The sequence below is a fragment of the Rhagoletis zephyria genome, unplaced genomic scaffold (genome assembly GCF_001687245.7).
Source record: "Rhagoletis zephyria isolate East Lansing unplaced genomic scaffold, Rhagoletis_zephyria_1.1 Rzeph_scaffold_10421, whole genome shotgun sequence".
Lineage (NCBI taxonomy): Eukaryota > Metazoa > Arthropoda > Insecta > Diptera > Tephritidae > Rhagoletis > Rhagoletis zephyria.
The window spans coordinates 1-21,341 of record NW_016167499.1 but is presented as its reverse complement, the minus strand read 5'-3'; the positions used below and the strand labels follow the sequence as shown (position 1 = coordinate 21,341).

The 21,341-nt window shown below is 35.1% G+C and overlaps 1 protein-coding gene across 1 annotated transcript; it reads left to right on the top strand.

Moving 5' to 3' along the window:
* Positions 1-2,922: 2,922 nt before the first annotated feature.
* On the top strand, positions 2,923-8,251 carry LOC108376430 (uncharacterized). The gene is made up of 3 exons (XM_017632641.1): positions 2,923-3,157; positions 5,619-5,721; positions 5,785-8,251. The coding sequence occupies exons 1-3, from the start codon at positions 2,997-2,999 to the stop codon at positions 7,276-7,278; spliced, it is 1,758 nt and encodes a 585-aa protein (XP_017488130.1). The 5' UTR covers positions 2,923-2,996; the 3' UTR covers positions 7,279-8,251.
* Positions 8,252-21,341: the final 13,090 nt, after the last annotated feature.

Genomic DNA, 21,341 nt, shown 5'->3' with positions numbered 1-21,341 from the left:
TTCAAATAGAATGTTCATATTAGAAACAGTGGATGTTGGCATAAAATACAATATATCTGTGAAATTTCAAGAATATGCAGTCAAATTAAATAAAATCCAGCATTTAGAATATATGCTGCAGATATTTTGTAATTTTTGAAAATTTACGATTTTTTAATTTTAATAATTTTAGATATGTACTTCAAAATGTTAAAATTAAACGGTGAAAATGTTCTTCTTACCAAAACGAACAAATCTAGTGCAGTAAAACTAGTGTGTCACCAAATGGAAAAAAAACATTGAGTGAAAGATGATTATGATTTGAAAAACTAAAACTCCATTTTTACAATTTTTATTGGCATCATAGAAATTCATTCTAAAATTGTTAAATATGTATGTACATGAAGAAAGTAATATACATATATGTGCATAAGGAATACTGTGTAAAAAGCTCTCACGCTAATATTTATTTACTTTTAAATACTATGACTTTTAAGTTAAGTCGTGCGAGTAAAAGTTTTCGATGACTGCGTATGATGCTACGGGGCGTATACGTTACATACGCAACTACGGGTATATGAGCACGGGTGGTTGGTTATTTCTCCTTTTTTAGTACATATTTTTTAAGTTTTCCATTAAATGCAATTACGCGATGGTTCCTTATTCTTTATACAAAGCTGAAGATAGTGCATTTTCTAAGATGCCGCCTGCTAAAAAAGTTAAAATCGATTAGGATTTCCATTCTTTAAAAAGCCAAATTAAATGTTACTAATAAGTGGAATAAAGTGTTATAAAAAAGTCAAATCCCATTTTTTTTCATAAGTTAACTAAAATCTTGCAATATGGTTATCAATCGAAAGAGGCAAAAGAGCGTTTTGTTTCAAAAATATTTTTAATGAAATATAGCAGTTTGAATATCAAACAAAATAAGTTGAAATTAAAAAAACTTTATTAACAAAGAAGAACGGTCTGACCCATTACTGCCCACCACTTTTTCAAGTCAAACGTGGCATGGTGCATTATCGCTACGGTGACCATATTAACCAACGTAAAATAAAGGACTTTTTGTACATACAACTTGTATGATAAAAGTACCTTACACATATCGTAATTTAAATCAAATATTTACCAGATAATTATATTATTTAATTGTACAAGCTCCCCTGCTGTAGCGAAAAATGAAGCCAAATCCTTTTCAAGGACTTCGGCATCCTTTGCTACCAAAATGCGTTTACCATAATTCATTTTCAACCAATTTTTACTAATAACCAAAAAAAAAAAGATTTATTTTGCTTAAAATTTTTTATAACATTCCAAATTTTTTGTTATGTAATTTTTTTCATTTTGGGAGAACCATACAATTGTTTTCAACTAGTTTTTGTTATGTAACATTTATTAACTGCAACAGGAGAGTACATTTTCTTCAAAATTGCTACTTTTTCTGCATTTTGCACTAAAAAATTTAATATAATCAAATAAAAATTCACACATCAGGCTCAAGTGGTCTCTTGCAAATATTGTAAGTTTTCATAAAAAAAATTAAAAAAAAAATCTAATTAAGTAAAAAATGAAGGCTCCAGTGAATTACGAACACTAAATGCCAGTTTTGAACCACTGTGCATCAGCGGTGCTCTCTTTTTTAAATGATCCGCGCGCGTTTCCATGCTCTGTACACCTGATGTACAGATGGCCCCGATCAGGTATGCGCTCGGTAGCTTCATAGTGGTAAAATACATTCGTCATACAATTGTGTTTTCCTTAATTTCTATTGGCTTTCTCTGAAATACGTTTGGAGTTTTCTGAAATACTCTCTGAAATGGTTCAGGGCTATTTAATGGGCAATTTAGGACCATTTCAAACTAGTTCTTTACTACACCTTTTCCAGCAGTATTTCAGAAAAGCACAAATGTATTTCAGAGAAGTTCAAATGAATTTCAGAAAAGCTTAAGGGTATTTCAGAAAAGACCAAATGCAATTCAGAAAAAAACAGGCCTCTAAAAGGTCGAAAAAGTCACGAACTTGTCCCGAAATGGTCCCTTATTAGTACCAAGGGTCCAGAAAAGATCCCAAAATGACCTCTGACTACTCCCAAAATGCTTCAAACATAGCCTTGAATATTCATATGTTGTGTAAAGGACAATCCTTCGTCAGCATCAAGGCAAACAACGTTTTTTGACAAATTTGAAATTCCACATTAAATACTTACCGCACTGTTCGATCTACATAGGAAATATTTAAAGAGCAGGGGGTCTACTCTGTATTGCGATTATAAATTTTTCTTTAAGATATGGCTTCTTAATTTTGGTATAAAGGTGCATCGGACAGCCAGATAACATAATAATTGTAAAAGGGGATTTCTAAAAAGTTGTCCAACATGTATTACAATTCAGCAAGCCAAACTTGTGTAATCATCTCTCTCTCTCTCTCTCTCTCTCTCTCTCTCTCTCTCTCTCTCTCTCTCTGTGTGAACTGTTAATATGACGTCTAAGGGCCGTTTTCTTGACTCCCTGCTAAAATTTGACGACCGGTCTGCTTTATTCACTGCCTGTTAAACGTATGTGAATATAATACCGAATTTTCGAAAATAAACAATGAACATTCACTACCGAAAGATAACATTATATCTTATCTGGGCTAAACAAACACGGCTGATAAGCGAATGTGCGACAGTCAAACATCAGATATTCGGACCACTTCATTGCGCGCAAAACCTTAACATTGATATGCTTATGCCAGTATAGAGTTACTCGTGCATTCTATTAAATTGCTTCAAACTAAACTACCCCATTGTGGTCACGTAGGGTATTGCAATGATTCATAGAATTCCATTTCAGTGCGGTATGTCTCTCAGTACAATTCGAATATCGAAACAATTAAGAGCAGTGAAAAACTTTCTTAGAATAAATCTGTAGATGTTTAAATCTAATTAATATTGGTTTTATTTACAATATTTATGAAATATATGTGATATTCAATTTAAAGTCGGTTGTAGAAGATCAGCAAAATCATTGCGAAATATGTGGTATTCTTATTCTAAAGATATTACCTATCTTTGTTTAGGCAATATCATACTCGTGCATATGTTATTTATGCAAATGGGAAAGTGTGAACCGCCGAAAATCTGTCCTATTTACTGCATTTGTAATTTAAGGAATAATCTTAACCACGCCGATTGCAGGTAAAAACAATTTTTTTATGTATGTGCATTAGAGTGATCCAAAAATAATAATTTTAATGCCGCTACCTCCTAGGAGTGCTCTGAACTGGAAAAATTGAGCCGTATTTTTTATTTCGAAATTAAAAAATTTTTAGGGAGTTTTCCATGTACTTTATATGGGGAAAAGCAACTTTTCGTTGAAATGGTATAAAACTGTTGAAAATCAATATTTTTCGATCGGAATACTGTGGTTCTCTTCAGGAGACTTCCTTAAACCTGAGAAACAACTAGACATTATTTCTGGGAATCTCCTGAAGATGAGTGATCGAAAAATATTGATTTTCAAGATTTCTACACTAAATATTTCTACGTGGAAACTTTGAGCGCTTTGAGCACTCCCTAAATTTTTTTGATGTGTATACATCTTTGGTTTCGGTAGGGGTAAAATTTGCGAAGCTGTAACGCATATCCCAGCAAAAAATTTCGAAGGGCTTAGCATGTGTATTTCAGCATAAAATTTTTATTTTCTTTAGAAGCACCCTGTGATCGCTTGCCAAATGGTTGCATATATTTAGGCATATGCATAGTAAAAGGAAATGCGCTACAATTGATTATTAGCCGTCATCGATTCGCCATCAGTTAGCAAGTGGCGAAACGAACGAACTCAATGAGGTACAACCAAACTTGCTATCGTCTATCCGAGCAAGCTAACTTTGTTGTTGCTTTCACATGCAAAATTTTTCGTTAAGCGACCGGAACTCAAACATAGCGTATGTGTGTAACTGAATCGCCTTTATATATAAAAATATTATCCTAATTTTCGAGCTTGACTCCCTAATCTGTTATTAGAAAAAGAGATTAGCCATGCAAAATTATAATTAAAAATATCTCAGATTAAACCGATAACTTTTTGGTGTCCAACCCAGTTTTATCGATTATACTTGCGAAGAAGAGGAGGAATGTCAAATGTTAAAGTAAACAAAAATTGACGCTAGTAAGGAAAATAGGTTTGTAAAGGTATTTTTAATAAAATATTCAGTTAAAATATATTTAAATGGCCTAATATGTGTTGCAAAAAAAGGTGACCACGGTGGCACAGAGAAGAAGTTTAACTTTTCCTCGAGTTGTGTGAAGAACAAGCACAACCAATTTGACAGCTAACGAGCTTTGATTGAGATTATATTTATATGTAAACGTACTTTTATGCTTTGCCGTTCGCATATGTATACACATCAAATTTCATGAGTACCTAGAACTCACGCCTTTTTTTATTTCCAAATAGAAAACAGGTGTATATTTTTTCGATATAGAACAAGCCTAGGAGGTGGCGACATTAAAAACTACAGCGTTTAAAAGAAATGTTTGGCTTATAATAATAATAGATTGGCGTTTACACATACATATGTTAGTGTTTGGCCGAGCTTCTCCTCCGATTTGTGGCGTTTTCGATGGCAGAAATGCACTCGGAGGTTTGCCATTGCCTGCCGAGGGACGACCGCTGTTAAGAAAAAAACCTTTTTTCTATATTTTTTGCGATGTTGCTTTGACCAGGGCTTGAACCCAGGCGTTGCGGAGTGGAAGCGCGCACTGCTTACCACTACACCACAGCGGCTTAAAAACTTTATTTTATTTTAGAGGTTTTAATCACTCTTTAACGAAACCTTTCTGTATTAAAGAAACGATATGTACAAGGTGGTGCCAAAATATCCCATCCTATTTTGGGTTTGAATAACTTTTTTACTAAATAAAAAAAAATATATATTTTTAAGTGATGGAAATCTTTATTTGGACCTTTATACTTTTTTCTGTTACGTTGAAATTACAAACAATCTTTTGACTGATTTTGACAATTCAACCGTCATTTGCATTACTATTAAAAACTCTTCAAAAACATAGGTTTTATTTATTTTAAAATAATGTTTAAGGGTAAATTTGTCATAAAATTTTTGGTAAAAATATAAAAATAATAGTTTTCTCCGCCACTTTTTAACACAGAAAAAAAACCACATATGCAAAATTTTACTCTGAGAAAAATCTTTACTTTGAGAAAAAAATGGAACGCAACGTGGAAAACTGTTATTTTTAGTTGAAGGCTGACGCTCAATGCAACGAGCGCATTCGGACTTATTTTGGTCAAGGGCATCTGAAACCAGCGTGCCCTCACCGGGTTATTTGTTTTTATGTGTTATACATAACCTTCTCCTCTTTGGGAAGCTCAGAAATTCTGACTCAGTATATTTTTTTTTTAAAGTAAAGTTACTTATTTTTCAGAACGTTTTTGTTATTTATTCATTGATTATCACTCCGCATTTTATATTAGGTATTATATTTCATCTGATATTTGTTTCAGTTCTGTTTTAACTTATTTTATTTTATTCAATTTGCATTTCATTTCATTTTTAATTTTTTTATTCCTTTTATTTTACCATATTTTCTTTGATCTTATTTTATTTTATTTTATTTGTTTGTTTTTTTTTTTCAGCTCAAAATATCTAATAAGTGCAAATACTGCTGTACCATACCAAGTCGAGTCCTTGGATTTAAGCTACAATGATATTACCGTACTGGACAATGCCAGCTTTCAGGTAAATTTACAAAATTTTGCTTATAAATCTTAAAATCTTCAAGCATTTTCTTTATCTCTTCAGGGTTATGTTCACCTCAAAAACCTAACGCTAGGGCACAATGCCATACACACCATTTTCTTAGACACGTTTGTACCATTGAAGCGCATACGCGCTATAGACCTCTCCTATAATCGTCTGGAGTTCATCGATCCGCGGATTTTCGAGTCAAATCGTAAGATAGACACCCTCAACTTGGAGGGCAATAATTTTTTCTCATTGGCCAATGAACCATTCTTACGTAGCAAATCACTGCAGACACTCAGTTTGGCTAGTGCGCAGATTAACGTACTTTTACCGGTACACTACCGTGCACTGCCACAATTGCAAGCTATCGATTTGACGCGTAATCACATCATAACGATCGATAAGTTTGCCACACAAACGCCAAAACAGTTACGAACGCTAAACTTAGAAGAAAATAATTTGAACTGTGATAAAACTCTTCGCACAGCCATTGATCAATTGAAGGTGCAAAATGTTGAAGTCATATACAGCTACTGTCAAAACGCAGACACTCTAACAACGATCAAAGGTGCACAAAATAAAAAGCAAGAATTTGAGCGTATAGAGATTATGAATGAGAGATTAATTGACGGTTTAGCAAGCATGGAAAAAGAAGAAGACGCAGGTGATTCACAAGAGCACTTCGACGATGCCATTCGAAGAGGTGTACTCTCTGGCTGGCATTCCACACTCGATTCCGGGGAAGATGTAGATTATTATGCGGATTTTGATATGTATGAAAGCGAGGAGAAGGACTTTTCAGAGCTGATGAACAAAACATGCCGCCGTTGGTGTTACCAAAATGGCTGTAGTAAATCATTTCCTAGGCAAACTTTCAACAACGCCAACTTTGGCACTGAGTACAGTGACCTCGATTTTCTACTCGTTTTTATTTGCGGGAATGTCGTTGGTATAGCAATCACTGTCTTAATCGGTAGCTGTATTATTTGCATTTGGCGTTGCACCTCTTTAAAGGCGAGAAACATGATGCAAGTGGAAGATCCGTATGGCTCGCGCTTTGCTGTAACGCGTCAATCACTGATATCACCTCAACCTGCGTTAAGTACAGCAGTGGACGCAATTCGAAGACCTTCAGCACAAGCGTCAGAGCCAGAGCAAGAAAATATTCCAGTTGTTTTGCCGCAACCGCCGCGTCGTCGTCGCCAACCGTCACGTCAACGTGCTGTCGTACGTTATGATCAGCTGGCGCGAACGGGCGGAGGTAATTTCATATCACAACTTTTTGGCAGACCTGCACGACACCAGTACTATCGCACTATAAATGAGAATACGGCGAATTTGATTCGTCGCCTCAGTCGCAGTAATCTTTTTAATAATAGACTGAGTCAGCACTTTGGGGATCGTGAAAGCAGCGCCACAAATTCTTCATCTAACGCACCTGACAGCCCCGATGGTGCTAGCGTACCTAATGCAACACGAACGCCTCATCGCCGAAGGCCAGAGACACCTCCGCCTTTATATAGTGAAGTTGTGCCCAAAAGTACTGTTTAAATTTATTACAAACTGAGCTGAATGTAAGCACTGTGTAAAACATTTTTTTGAGTGAAACTTTTTAGCGGCGATTGAGAGTAAATTAGCAAATGCAACATAGTATTAATTTAACAGAAACGAAGTAATAGCCGGATTGTAGATAAGATTTAGATTAAGACTAATAAAGGAACGAACGTAGAGGTGAAGGTACATAGATGAAGAAAAGGATAAAGGCAAAGGTAAAAATAAAAACAACGTTGCGTAAAAATTAAGGCCAAAATGATTATCAAGGTAAATTTAAACACTCAGGTGCACGTTAATATGTAGATGACAAAAAGAATATAAAGATAAAAAAATGATAAATACAAGGAAAAATACGAGGTTGAGGATAACGATAAAAATAAAGATAAAGGTTAATAAGATTCAGTTAAAGTAATTATAAACAAAATGATATCGATAGAGAGACAGATATATTAAAGATAGAACTCACCATTTTTACATCACATCACACCTGAACTTACCACGCCTTAATTTCCCACACCTTAACTCACCACACCCCTCCTAAACTCATCACACCCGAACTCAACACACTCAGTTTCACCACATCACATCACTTGACATTACATCACATAGCATGACATCACATGACAGTGACATCACATGATATGACATCACTTCACATCACATGACCTAACACGACTTGACATCACACGAAATGGCATCACATGACATGACATCCTACCGCAACACATCACATTCTATCACATCACTCCACATGGAATCGCATTACATATATTACATCACATAAAATCACATCACATCACATTACATAACATCTTATCACATAATCCCACTGCACATCATCTAGGTGAATATGTAGATGAAGAAAAGCAAAGATGAAAATAAAAAAATAAACGAATAAAGCCAAGGATAAAGATAATACTAACTAGCCTGTCGTTTTATTAAAAATTTCAAATCAATAAAATACGTTTATTTATTATGCAAAATGTAGTGGGAAAAGTAGTAATGCATTTCTTATGAGTTTTAGGCTATATCACTGTTCAATACATATGTAATCAGCATTCTAATATATTCCACTGATCTTTGGTGTTGTGACCAGTGTTCCCACTTTGGTAAATTATTACCAAAGCTGGTGGAAAAACTATGAGTTGGTAAAAAGGTAAATTTGTTTTAATTTTGGTACATTCTTTTTTGAAAAACAAAAAAAAAACTTTTCATTTCCGCTTTATTTTGCGTAGTTTAATATCTTTATTTTATAATATTTATACTTCTAAAGTTATATCACCAGAAAAAAACTGAAAATTCACTTAAGATAATACGCCCTTTAAAATGCATTTAGGCATGTTTTATGTACAGTATGTAGCAAATGAAAAAAAAAATAAAGTTTCAAAAATTGCACTTTATTTACACAAAATTAACAAAGAACTCAAATGTTTTCAACCGACTTGAAAAAAGGGGGAGGTTATCAATTCGCCGGAACATTTTTTCTTTTCTTATTATGCTACCGCATAACTTTGGAAAACGAGAACCGATTTTAATAATTCTTTTGTTATCGGAAAGATGGTTTAGATCCAATCATGAAAACATCAACGGTACTTGTATATGAGAATTGAATCGGTTGTGTTTTTGGGCGTAAAAATTACTTATTTAATAAAAAGTTCTATAAACATAAGATGCGCTCAACTTTCAAAAGTAATAAAAAATTAGAAAAAAATAGTTTCAATGTTGATTTTCCTCGATTTCTATTTAGTTTCTGGTTTTCGATGGAGATGGTGATTTCTGACGACTGCCTAATTTTTTTAATATTTCAAGTACCGAAAAAATTAATTGAACTTGTTTTCTTATTATGTACATGGCTCATTTTGGTGGAAGGAATTCGAAGTTGGCAAATTAAATCTTCTAGACGAAACAGCATTAAAGTGCCGCACACATTGAAATCGACGGGCTACGGACCACAGCTGTCAAATTATTTTAACACGTACTCCTATGTAGATAATTATTTTGGCGGCGACAGAGTCACACTACGACTGTGGTTGTGGCCAGACTAGATCTATTTCTATTTTTCCAACGACAGATAAGGTTCTTACTATTCTTCTTGCTGGCGCGTTCAAAAAACTCATGTCGGCATCGCCAAGGCGTTTCGATAATGATGATTACAAATTCGAAGCTTTGACCCGTTGCTCGTCATTTTCAATGTGTTCAGCACTTAAGTGAGTATACATTACATATTTTTAGAACAATGTTTTTATTCGCAGTTAAATTTTTAAGAGCTTTCAAGAAAAACGAAAGATTCATATAAAATGACGCACAATAAATGCAAAACAAATTTTCTTCTATCAAAATTTCTCAAATCAGTTTTCAGCTCTCCAGAAAAAAAATGCTCCTATATTTATTTATTCAAGCAACCGAAAAAATAAAAACATATTTCTTTCTTTTCTGGTGTTGAACCCCAAAACCCACCCCTTTCGTGCACTAATATATGTGTGTATATCGATAAAAGGCGAACGTATCGTGCTCCTTTCAAAACTAATTTTAAGGGAATCCTGTGGAGCTTTTAATTGCCTAGATCTTTAAATAAAAATAAAAAATGGACAGGTAAGTAATTACGCAATATGATTGTTAGCAAAAAAACAAATAAAAAATTAAAAACCAGATTTTTAAATGGCAATTATTGAATGAAAAAAAAGAACACAAAAGATCGGCGGCAAAAAACCTAAAAAAAAATCAACGGGAATTTTAGCTACACACTATTGGTTATACTAAAATTCCATGAGCTATAAATCTGCGTGCTCAAAAATGTTCTAAAAATTCAGAGTAGTTAAAGCGCAAACAATATTCTTATAAAAAAATAGCAAAAAATGTTTACTTGAGAAACATGTGAATATTAAAAGGAACATCAAGCGCTTTTCGAGTCACTGTATTTGTCCATAGTAACGGCAGTTGAAGTTTTTTCGAATGGTGAAGTTTCGTTGTTACCTTTAGTTTCATATTTTTCGCTTTTGGTTGAAGGAAACCAAAAAAATGTTATTAATATGATCTAAAATAGCATATAAGTTAAATAAAAAAAATCCTTATTAAACATTTGTTTAATTTTAAGCAAATAGCTAAAAAATATAACAAAACTATAGTTGTTATTAAAATAATTACAAAAAAAAAGTAATTGGTAAATATTTTCCAGATTTAATCGATTTTTTAAGTGGTGGGTAAAGAGTTTTTCGTCAGTGGCAACTTTGGCTGTGAGACTCATTTCGGTAACCAAATTTGTGTAGTGGATCAATGATCATCTGATCATATCCACAGCGAACTTACTCATTGTACATACTCCCGCTCCACGAGGCAGCGAAACAAAGTAAGTGGATGAGTAAAAATTTTAGAAGATAATAATAATATAAAATATTTCTATAGATTATACCAGCCACTGTATGGAAATATGGCCATTTTTATGATTAAGTTGGTGTATCATTATTAAATCTAATAAAGCGAATTCAAAGCAGTGGTGGCGTGTTTTTCTGATATGTTTTCCCCTTTGTTTTCATTGAATATATATACTTCATTAAAACGCGTTTACCGCATTGTAAATGTCATGCAAACATTTTTTATAGAATAATGAATTAACGTCATAATCCGTGCGGTTGCTTTGTGCCACAAAAAAATGCACAGTACTTGAGCCACACTGGCGTATACGTAACATTGAAATGCCGCAATGACGTGATTGCTGAGCAAGTACGAAAATTAATTAGGTGTGCGTAGGAGGGTGTGTTAAAACGAATGGAGGATTATACGATGTTTTTTTTTTTGTTTTATTTGCGATAGGTCACGAAAAGTGGGCGAGGCTACTATTATGGAAGTGAAATTAATTAGATAAAAATTTAATTATCTGTGCAGTTTTTTTTGCCACATAAAAAGTTGACCGAACAGCACCTGCATTGGCCCCATAAAACCAGTACTTGTGGCTTAGAATTGAAATTCTTTAAAAAATCCTTAGAATATTAATCATACAACTTGATAAGTCTTAACACTTGAAGTTCTACACAAATAATGCAAATGTAATCTAACCGCAGTGTGAAAGTATTATCCGCTCCACTTAAGCCCCACCGCTTGCCACAATGTTCGTGAGTAATATTCTACATCTCACTTTTATAATCCTTGGCCATGTCATCCATCGTCTGCGCGTTGTTAGTTGAAGTGTCAGGCAATGTGGCAAATGTCAAAAGTCCAGCAAAGTCTCAGAGTTGCACACTTTGCCGTGCAGCAGGACATTTTGACACCGAGTTCCACAATTCCATTTAGTTTCTTTTTTTTTTTTTTGATTAGCTGAGACAATATTTGCATGCAGCCGCATTTGCATTTAGCCACACAAGCAAAAGTGACAATAAACGTTAGTTTAATGTACATACTTACATACATAGTGACAACAAAATGCTGGCATATTGGATGTGGCACTCGGCACACTCACCGCAAATGATGAATTTGCAATTCAAACAGATTCGTATGGTGCATTGTACTCTGTACGCATTTGCAAGTCTCTTGACTTCTGTGTACAGTTGAAGGATAAATAGAGGTAGATATATGAAAATGCATAACTAAATTGAAACGCAATGAATGCGACAAACACTCGCACTCAGACAGTAGTTAGAGCTGTGTTACAACAAAATAATTCACTTCACAGATATTTGGGCAAAACGGGTTTTGTGTGGTCTGCTATTTTTACAGATGCTTATTCGGAGACTAGCCTCAATCACCTGATTAATATTAATTATAATTGATAATTGTAATGGAAATAGTAATCGTATTGATTATGGTAATGGTAGTGATAATGGTAATGGTAGATAATGTAATGTATTACCCAAACTAAGTTCCATTACTGTATGTTAATGGAAATGATAATTGATAATGGTAATTAGTAANTGAGTTGAGTTGAGTTGAGTTGAGTTGAGTTGAGTTGAGTTGAGTTGAGTTGAGTTGAGTTGAGTTGAGTTGAGTTGAGTTGAGTTGAGTTGAGTTGAGTTGAGTTGAGTTGAGTTGAGTTGAGTTGAGTTGAGTTGAGTTGAGTTGAGTTGAGTTGAGTTGAGTTGAGTTGAGTTGAGTTGAGTTGAGTTGAGTTGAGTTGAGTTGAGTTGAGTTGAGTTGAGTTGAGTTGAGTTGAGTTGAGTTGAGTTGAGTTGAGTTGAGTTGAGTTGAGTTGAGTTGAGTTGAGTTGAGTTGAGTTGAGTTGAGTTGAGTTGAGTTGAGTTGAGTTGAGTTGAGTTGAGTTGAGTTGAGTTGAGTTGAGTTGAGTTGAGTTGAGTTGAGTTGAGTTGAGTTGAGTTGAGTTGAGTTGAGTTGAGTTGAGTTGAGTTGAGTTGAGTTGAGTTGAGTTGAGTTGAGTTGAGTTGAGTTGAGTTGAGTTGAGTTGAGTTGAGTTGAGTTGAGTTGAGTTGAGTTGAGTTGAGTTGAGTTGAGTTGAGTTGAGTTGAGTTGAGTTGAGTTGAGTTGAGTTGAGTTGAGTTGAGTTGAGTTGAGTTGAGTTGAGTTGAGTTGAGTTGAGTTGAGTTGAGTTGAGTTGAGTTGAGTTGAGTTGAGTTGAGTTGAGTTGAGTTGAGTTGAGTTGAGTTGAGTTGAGTTGAGTTGAGTTGAGTTGAGTTGAGTTGAGTTGAGTTGAGTTGAGTTGAGTTGAGTTGAGTTGAGTTGAGTTGAGTTGAGTTGAGTTGAGTTGAGTTGAGTTGAGTTGAGTTGAGTTGAGTTGAGTTGAGTTGAGTTGAGTTGAGTTGAGTTGAGTTGAGTTGAGTTGAGTTGAGTTGAGTTGAGTTGAGTTGAGTTGAGTTGAGTTGAGTTGAGTTGAGTTGAGTTGAGTTGAGTTGAGTTGAGTTGAGTTGAGTTGAGTTGAGTTGAGTTGAGTTGAGTTGAGTTGAGTTGAGTTGAGTTGAGTTGAGTTGAGTTGAGTTGAGTTGAGTTGAGTTGAGTTGAGTTGAGTTGAGTTGAGTTGAGTTGAGTTGAGTTGAGTTGAGTTGAGTTGAGTTGAGTTGAGTTGAGTTGAGTTGAGTTGAGTTGAGTTGAGTTGAGTTGAGTTGAGTTGAGTTGAGTTGAGTTGAGTTGAGTTGAGTTGAGTTGAGTTGAGTTGAGTTGAGTTGAGTTGAGTTGAGTTGAGTTGAGTTGAGTTGAGTTGAGTTGAGTTGAGTTGAGTTGAGTTGAGTTGAGTTGAGTTGAGTTGAGTTGAGTTGAGTTGAGTTGAGTTGAGTTGAGTTGAGTTGAGTTGAGTTGAGTTGAGTTGAGTTGAGTTGAGTTGAGTTGAGTTGAGTTGAGTTGAGTTGAGTTGAGTTGAGTTGAGTTGAGTTGAGTTGAGTTGAGTTGAGTTGAGTTGAGTTGAGTTGAGTTGAGTTGAGTTGAGTTGAGTTGAGTTGAGTTGAGTTGAGTTGAGTTGAGTTGAGTTGAGTTGAGTTGAGTTGAGTTGAGTTGAGTTGAGTTGAGTTGAGTTGAGTTGAGTTGAGTTGAGTTGAGTTGAGTTGAGTTGAGTTGAGTTGAGTTGAGTTGAGTTGAGTTGAGTTGAGTTGAGTTGAGTTGAGTTGAGTTGAGTTGAGTTGAGTTGAGTTGAGTTGAGTTGAGTTGAGTTGAGTTGAGTTGAGTTGAGTTGAGTTGAGTTGAGTTGAGTTGAGTTGAGTTGAGTTGAGTTGAGTTGAGTTGAGTTGAGTTGAGTTGAGTTGAGTTGAGTTGAGTTGAGTTGAGTTGAGTTGAGTTGAGTTGAGTTGAGTTGAGTTGAGTTGAGTTGAGTTGAGTTGAGTTGAGTTGAGTTGAGTTGAGTTGAGTTGAGTTGAGTTGAGTTGAGTTGAGTTGAGTTGAGTTGAGTTGAGTTGAGTTGAGTTGAGTTGAGTTGAGTTGAGTTGAGTTGAGTTGAGTTGAGTTGAGTTGAGTTGAGTTGAGTTGAGTTGAGTTGAGTTGAGTTGAGTTGAGTTGAGTTGAGTTGAGTTGAGTTGAGTTGAGTTGAGTTGAGTTGAGTTGAGTTGAGTTGAGTTGAGTTGAGTTGAGTTGAGTTGAGTTGAGTTGAGTTGAGTTGAGTTGAGTTGAGTTGAGTTGAGTTGAGTTGAGTTGAGTTGAGTTGAGTTGAGTTGAGTTGAGTTGAGTTGAGTTGAGTTGAGTTGAGTTGAGTTGAGTTGAGTTGAGTTGAGTTGAGTTGAGTTGAGTTGAGTTGAGTTGAGTTGAGTTGAGTTGAGTTGAGTTGAGTTGAGTTGAGTTGAGTTGAGTTGAGTTGAGTTGAGTTGAGTTGAGTTGAGTTGAGTTGAGTTGAGTTGAGTTGAGTTGAGTTGAGTTGAGTTGAGTTGAGTTGAGTTGAGTTGAGTTGAGTTGAGTTGAGTTGAGTTGAGTTGAGTTGAGTTGAGTTGAGTTGAGTTGAGTTGAGTTGAGTTGAGTTGAGTTGAGTTGAGTTGAGTTGAGTTGAGTTGAGTTGAGTTGAGTTGAGTTGAGTTGAGTTGAGTTGAGTTGAGTTGAGTTGAGTTGAGTTGAGTTGAGTTGAGTTGAGTTGAGTTGAGTTGAGTTGAGTTGAGTTGAGTTGAGTTGAGTTGAGTTGAGTTGAGTTGAGTTGAGTTGAGTTGAGTTGAGTTGAGTTGAGTTGAGTTGAGTTGAGTTGAGTTGAGTTGAGTTGAGTTGAGTTGAGTTGAGTTGAGTTGAGTTGAGTTGAGTTGAGTTGAGTTGAGTTGAGTTGAGTTGAGTTGAGTTGAGTTGAGTTGAGTTGAGTTGAGTTGAGTTGAGTTGAGTTGAGTTGAGTTGAGTTGAGTTGAGTTGAGTTGAGTTGAGTTGAGTTGAGTTGAGTTGAGTTGAGTTGAGTTGAGTTGAGTTGAGTTGAGTTGAGTTGAGTTGAGTTGAGTTGAGTTGAGTTGAGTTGAGTTGAGTTGAGTTGAGTTGAGTTGAGTTGAGTTGAGTTGAGTTGAGTTGAGTTGAGTTGAGTTGAGTTGAGTTGAGTTGAGTTGAGTTGAGTTGAGTTGAGTTGAGTTGAGTTGAGTTGAGTTGAGTTGAGTTGAGTTGAGTTGAGTTGAGTTGAGTTGAGTTGAGTTGAGTTGAGTTGAGTTGAGTTGAGTTGAGTTGAGTTGAGTTGAGTTGAGTTGAGTTGAGTTGAGTTGAGTTGAGTTGAGTTGAGTTGAGTTGAGTTGAGTTGAGTTGAGTTGAGTTGAGTTGAGTTGAGTTGAGTTGAGTTGAGTTGAGTTGAGTTGAGTTGAGTTGAGTTGAGTTGAGTTGAGTTGAGTTGAGTTGAGTTGAGTTGAGTTGAGTTGAGTTGAGTTGAGTTGAGTTGAGTTGAGTTGAGTTGAGTTGAGTTGAGTTGAGTTGAGTTGAGTTGAGTTGAGTTGAGTTGAGTTGAGTTGAGTTGAGTTGAGTTGAGTTGAGTTGAGTTGAGTTGAGTTGAGTGGTGTTGAGTTGAGTTGGGTTGAGTTGAGCTGAGTTGAGTTGAGTTGAGTTGAGTTGAGTTGAGTTGAGTTGAGTTGAGATAGTTAATATGGAGCTACCGGGCTAAGGAAAATACGCGCGTGGGATCCACGCACAAGCGTTTTTTTTCAAAGCAACAGTAATTTATTTTAAAACCAGCAGCATACTTTGTATGCGATTCCTTCTAGATGTGTCTAAACTTAACCGGAGTAGATGATACGAAGATCCCTATTTGTTTTCAATTTATCTTCGAAGACAAATGTCGCAATCAAAAGCATCTTTTTAGTCATTCTGCGCCCTTTAACCAATAATATCTCAACAAATGCCATTTACAAAACTACAAACTACCAATTTGTTCATGACAATACAATGATTTTTCCAGACTTATTCAAACATAGTTAAAATAAAACAATTCAACAACAAGTCAGCAACAATAATTACTACAATGACGACCACAAACAATATTGTAACTACACAGACACACAGGGTATGTAAATGGTAAATACCACAACAGAGTGGTAGAAATGACTAAAGCACAAGAGACTAAGTGGAAAGTAAGTAAGCAACTCTATTGTTGGTAAGCAAATAATTTACAACTCATTTGAATTTGAAGAAAACTTTACAATAATGGTATTCAAGAAAAAAACCAGCAAGCCCAACAACAATAATGAGGAAAGCCGAATAGATATGTATAATAAAAGCTGTTGAGTGAAGTGAAAATGAACAACTGGGATTTGCCGAAGGAGCAACGAGTTGAGTGTTAACAGAAAAGGCATTTGTTGAAGTGGCATTCGACGTGGCGGCAAAGTGGTGAAGAGCTAGTATAGTTGGGACGTTAGACAGACACAAAGAATGAATCGTAATGAAAGTAGACCTTTTGCGCTCCACTTGAGCGTCTTAACACTGAGGGGCGACTAAAATTTTAATGCTGAAGCACACACTTTTACACTGAAGCTGAGCATTTCTGGTTTACTTTGAAATTTTTTAACTACAAAAAATGTTTTATTGACAGCTTGCGTGTGCGAAAGTTTTTGTTATATTTTAGTATATACAATATACAGTTAGTGGACACTTCAAATGCCTAATTCCCTTTGGCACAGATTGTATTCGAAATGTGTAAAGTTTATTGTTTTCTTCACAATGCTGTCTTGGATATTTTGTGAGGAAATTTACACCCAGCAAACCAGTATCTCATAAAGAGTTTTCCCAGCTTTAGAAGAATTTAGGTTTGATAAGTTAACAATTCTCAAGTTGACGTCAGAACTCATTCTTCGGTTGACTTCAAACATTTAAAAAATTATTAAAACTCAGCACACATTCACAACTTTTCTGTTGGAGGCAAATAGCTCCGGGCTGAAAAGCCTTATGGTTTCCAGAAACTGTTATAGCTCTCATGCTTTTGATGGCAGCCAGACTCAGGGCCTCTTGTTCGCACCGGTAGGTCCTTAAATTCAACCGCCCTGGCGTTGTTTAAGATCTTAACAGTATTTTGCAGCTGGTTCTGGCGTCAGGTCAGGTCAATGTGGAGGCAGTTGGTTTCGCGGAGGGGCCACCTGGGGTCTACACAGCCTTATCCCCGCCTGAAGTCAGGTTGGCATCCCTTGGAGTTTTCCGGATAAGCCCGCTTGAGCAGCCACCTTGCCACTTAGTTTTGACGCAGATTGACCTTTTCCCGGTTGCACCTTGACATCTCCCACTTAGTCTCGCACTACACGCTTTGAGGGGACCGCCCCTTTTCTTTGTTTTTGTTTTTTGTATCCATGAATGTGATCGCAGGCATTGTGGAGATTCGGGTTCGCCAACCCAGGGCAGAGATCCGCGATGCCCAGTGCAAACCTTACTAAATCCTGGTTGTGGTTGCCTCGGACTGGGTATTTTGAACCCCCAACCTGGCCGATCTCGGTACTGTACGCTGTAACTACTTGATCCAGCGCCTTGTGAGGCTAACTGCAAACCAATTTGTTTACACTGTGACCTTTGCTTAGTTTTTTTTCATTTCCAAAGCATCTAAAAGCTTTATAAAAGCACCTTTTGTCCATTTCTATAATCTTACAAGTATAACATAGCCTTATGGTATGCAAATCAAATCGGAAGTTACACTTAAGAGTGTCTCTAAGGTAAGGTATTCTGTTTAAAACTAAAAGTAACGATTTGCAATTCCATCTGTTAGGAAAGGCCAGGTAATCCGAAAGTTTATTCCAGCGTTCAGTGACTAGTATGTACTATTTAGAGTGGTGTGATACGTCACAAACTGTTTAGAGACTATTGGTTTGCTTGCCAATTCGACAGTTTTGCAGCTGCACTCAATAAGTCGGTGTCCAAGCAACCATATGAGCTCAGCTCTACAATGCTGGGCTATCTATCTTACTCAAATATCTGCGGTACTCAGTGAGAGACTTTGCATTGTCTATGTCTGAGTTGAAAGCTTACATAGCTATCTGACTTTTAAAGAACTTAAATAATTTTTTCACTCATTGGGTCTCCGTGCTGTCTTCTGGATGTCTAATACTTCCGCTTGGTATGAACTGAAGTTGTCAGAGGTCAAAAAGATATATCTAGTCTCAATTTAGCAGTCCGCCCTTCTCCCCTATTCTCCATTCATGCCTGTGCACTTCTTTATAAGGTTTGCCATCAAGCATACGAAAGTAATTGAGGGTATACAATAACTAGTCGGTACTTTGGCGTCGTAATTGTCACCGACACGTCTACGAGACCAGAGTAGCCTGACGTTCCTTCGATCCATAAGCTGGCATAATTAAGTTTTACTAAGTAATAGTGGGAGGTATATGCAAGTTGGCAATCATCGGCTGGCAGTTTTCTAAATCTCCATGTCCGTAGGAGGCTTTGTTACCTTCGTCACATTATGTAAGGTTTCTGGGGGTTTTTACAGAACTTTTTAAAAAGTTATTGAAAGTCAACATTGTTTGTGAAGTTTTGAACTTTGATTAGAGCTCAAATTGCCGAAAACTCTAACACATACCCAAATGTTGATTGGGAACAGTAGTATGTATGTATGTACCAATGTACAACTATGTGCCTGTCCGTTAAGCAGCTGCATCGAAGTACGCACAAAAGTGCAAAAATGTCCCAAGGGTGGTTGGCATTACAATTTCACTCAACGAAAAGAGTACTCAACATTAGCAGCTTGGAGGTGATATTTGTATGCTAGGAACAGTAGCGAAATTCCTCAAATACCCTAAAGGCCGTTGGTAGGATATACATAAATACTTGCAAAAGTTTTTTTTTTTTTTAAACTTGTGCGCTAAATTAGGCAGTTTGAAAATGTTTGAGAAAATTTAATTTGAAGGACGAAAGTTAGTAGGCTTCAAATTGATTGGTAAAAAAATGGTTCTAGTGTTGTATTATGTACTATAGTTAATATTTTCACTTAAAACTTTCTAAAACTGTATTTCAGCATTTAACTTAATTTAGACAATTTTTTCGTAAAATCTAATTTATTGTTAAGATAGCAATAACTAAAGAGCGGAGATTTTCAGGTGATTGCTAAAATTAATATCGAAGAAGTAGTAGGCTGAAAAGACACTTATCTAATGAATTGCTCTTCATAAAAAAGCACTCTCACGGCAAAAAGGATTGGCGCAGAGAATTTGTCACAGTATATGCAACAACTTTAATTTTCTGTATCCAATTAAGCTTTTATATGGTTCATACTACATCAAAAAACATAAAAATTTTATTTCTAAACATTGTGTAAAACATGAAAAAATTTAATAATTCTTTAAATTTTTAATTAGATAGTTTAGCTTGCATTTTTGTATTAAAGTTTAATGGGCTACAAAACTGCAACTAAAAAGAAAATATTCTCGAAAATCTCATTAAAAAGTTAAAAAACTGTAAGTTTTCAGAGTGATGATTGTTCCATAAGCGAAGATTCTTTGTGTATTGCCAGGAGGTACTTTGTCTTGTTCTCGTCCACAGCTGACCAACGCCTTTAACCCCCTTGTAAAACTATTGTTTGCTCTCGAACGGCTGGGGAAATTCCTTCCCAAATTTAGCCGGAGCTATAAGTTGTGCTTAACGTCACTCTAGATAGCCTTATTTGTTTTTCGAGTATTACAAATTTAGCGATGAAAAGCAGCTTTAAAAGCAAGAAAAATATGATGTGTGTCGATTGGTATTTTCCAGGATTTGACGCACTGTGAAAATCTGGTTAGTGGTGGACTTGTCCAGCCTGAAACCAATCTGCTAAGTTCGACCAGTTGGTAAATTAAGGGCTTTAGTCTTTCGTACAGCAGTGTCTTCTTGTGAACGGCGCAGCCAACTGATCCACTGCAGGCATTCTCAGTATTTCATGGCTCATGCGCGTACCCGCGTGATAACTCCGTGCGGCCCAAGCGATATGTCGTCTGCTGCGGGGGCTTTGTTCTTCTTTAGCGCATTATTTCTTGACTCACCTCATCGTGGGCAAGTGGAGCACATGCTTAAGTTTCCAAAAATTAAACTTAATTAACAAAAAATACTGTTTTAAAATGAAAAATTAAAAGTAAAAAAAAAAATATTTAATCTCAAAAATTAATATAAAAAATAATCGAAAAAATTAAGTTCTAAAAACTTTAATTTAATTGAAAAAATGTTTTCTATTTTAAACCATTAAATCAAAAATTGTAAAAGAAATTAAATTAAAAAGAAAAGAAGAAATAATAATAAATAAATAAAGAAAAATTTCTAAACATTTAATGAAATTAAAAAAATATTATTTCTTTAAACATTAAAAATTACATTAAAAATAATAAGTTCATAAAACTGAAATCAAATTAATAAAATATTTTTCTTCTTAAAGCAATAAAATCTAAAAATTAAAAGAACTTTAAATCAAAAAAAGGAAAAAGTAGAAATATAAATAGAATACGTTTCTAAAAATTAGATTAAGTTAAAAAAATTCTAAGCAAATTAAATAAAAAAAAAAGAAAAAGGAATGAAAGAAATAAATTAATAAAAATTTCTGTGGTGAAGAGGTTAGCAGTGCGCACTACAATTCCGCAGGGCCTGGGTACAAGCACGCTTCAACCCAACATCAAAAAAAAAACTTTTTTCTAATAGCGGTCGCCACTTGGCAAGCAATGGCAAGCCACCGAGTGTTTTTCTACCATGAAAATGTAATCGCCGTTCGGAGTCGGCGTAAGACTGTAGATCCCACCCCTTTGTGTGACAATGTCAAGGCGCACGCCACAAATCGCAGGAGAAGCTCGGCCAAGAACTATCATATATATATTGGTAAGCGCGAATCTTATTATTATTTTCTTTTAAACAATAAAATCCAAAAATTAAAAGAAAATTAAATTAAAAAATTACATTAAAAGTTAATAAATTCATGAAGAGTGATAAAATTAAAAAATATTTTTCTTTTTAAAGCAATAAAATCTAAAAATAAAACGAATTTTAAACTAAAAAAAAAGAAAATATATACGTAAATAAAATAGGCTTCTAAAAATGTAAATAAATAAAAAATATGGTCCTTTTTAAAACAAGAACATTTAGAAATTAAAAGAAATTTAAGTTAGAACTAAAAAAGAATGTATTAAAAAAGTAGACAACAAAATGCATTATATATAGTTTCTAAAAATTTATGAACTTAAAAAATATATTTTTTTAATATAAAAACTAAAAATAGGGCAAAATAGGTCTTTAAGAACTAAATTAAATAAAATATA

What these genes read in the sequence shown, in the direction of transcription:
- LOC108376430 (XM_017632641.1), top strand. Translation starts at nt 2,997, where the DNA reads ATGTGGTATTCTTATTCTAAAGATATTACCTATCTTTGTTTAGGCAAT. An exon ending in CTTAACCACGCCGATTGCAG is followed by an intron (nt 3,158 to 5,618) that starts GTAAAAACAATT and finishes TTTTTTTTTCAG; the next exon opens with CTCAAAATATCTAATAAGTG. An exon ending in TGGACAATGCCAGCTTTCAG is followed by an intron (nt 5,722 to 5,784) that starts GTAAATTTACAA and finishes TTATCTCTTCAG; the next exon opens with GGTTATGTTCACCTCAAAAA.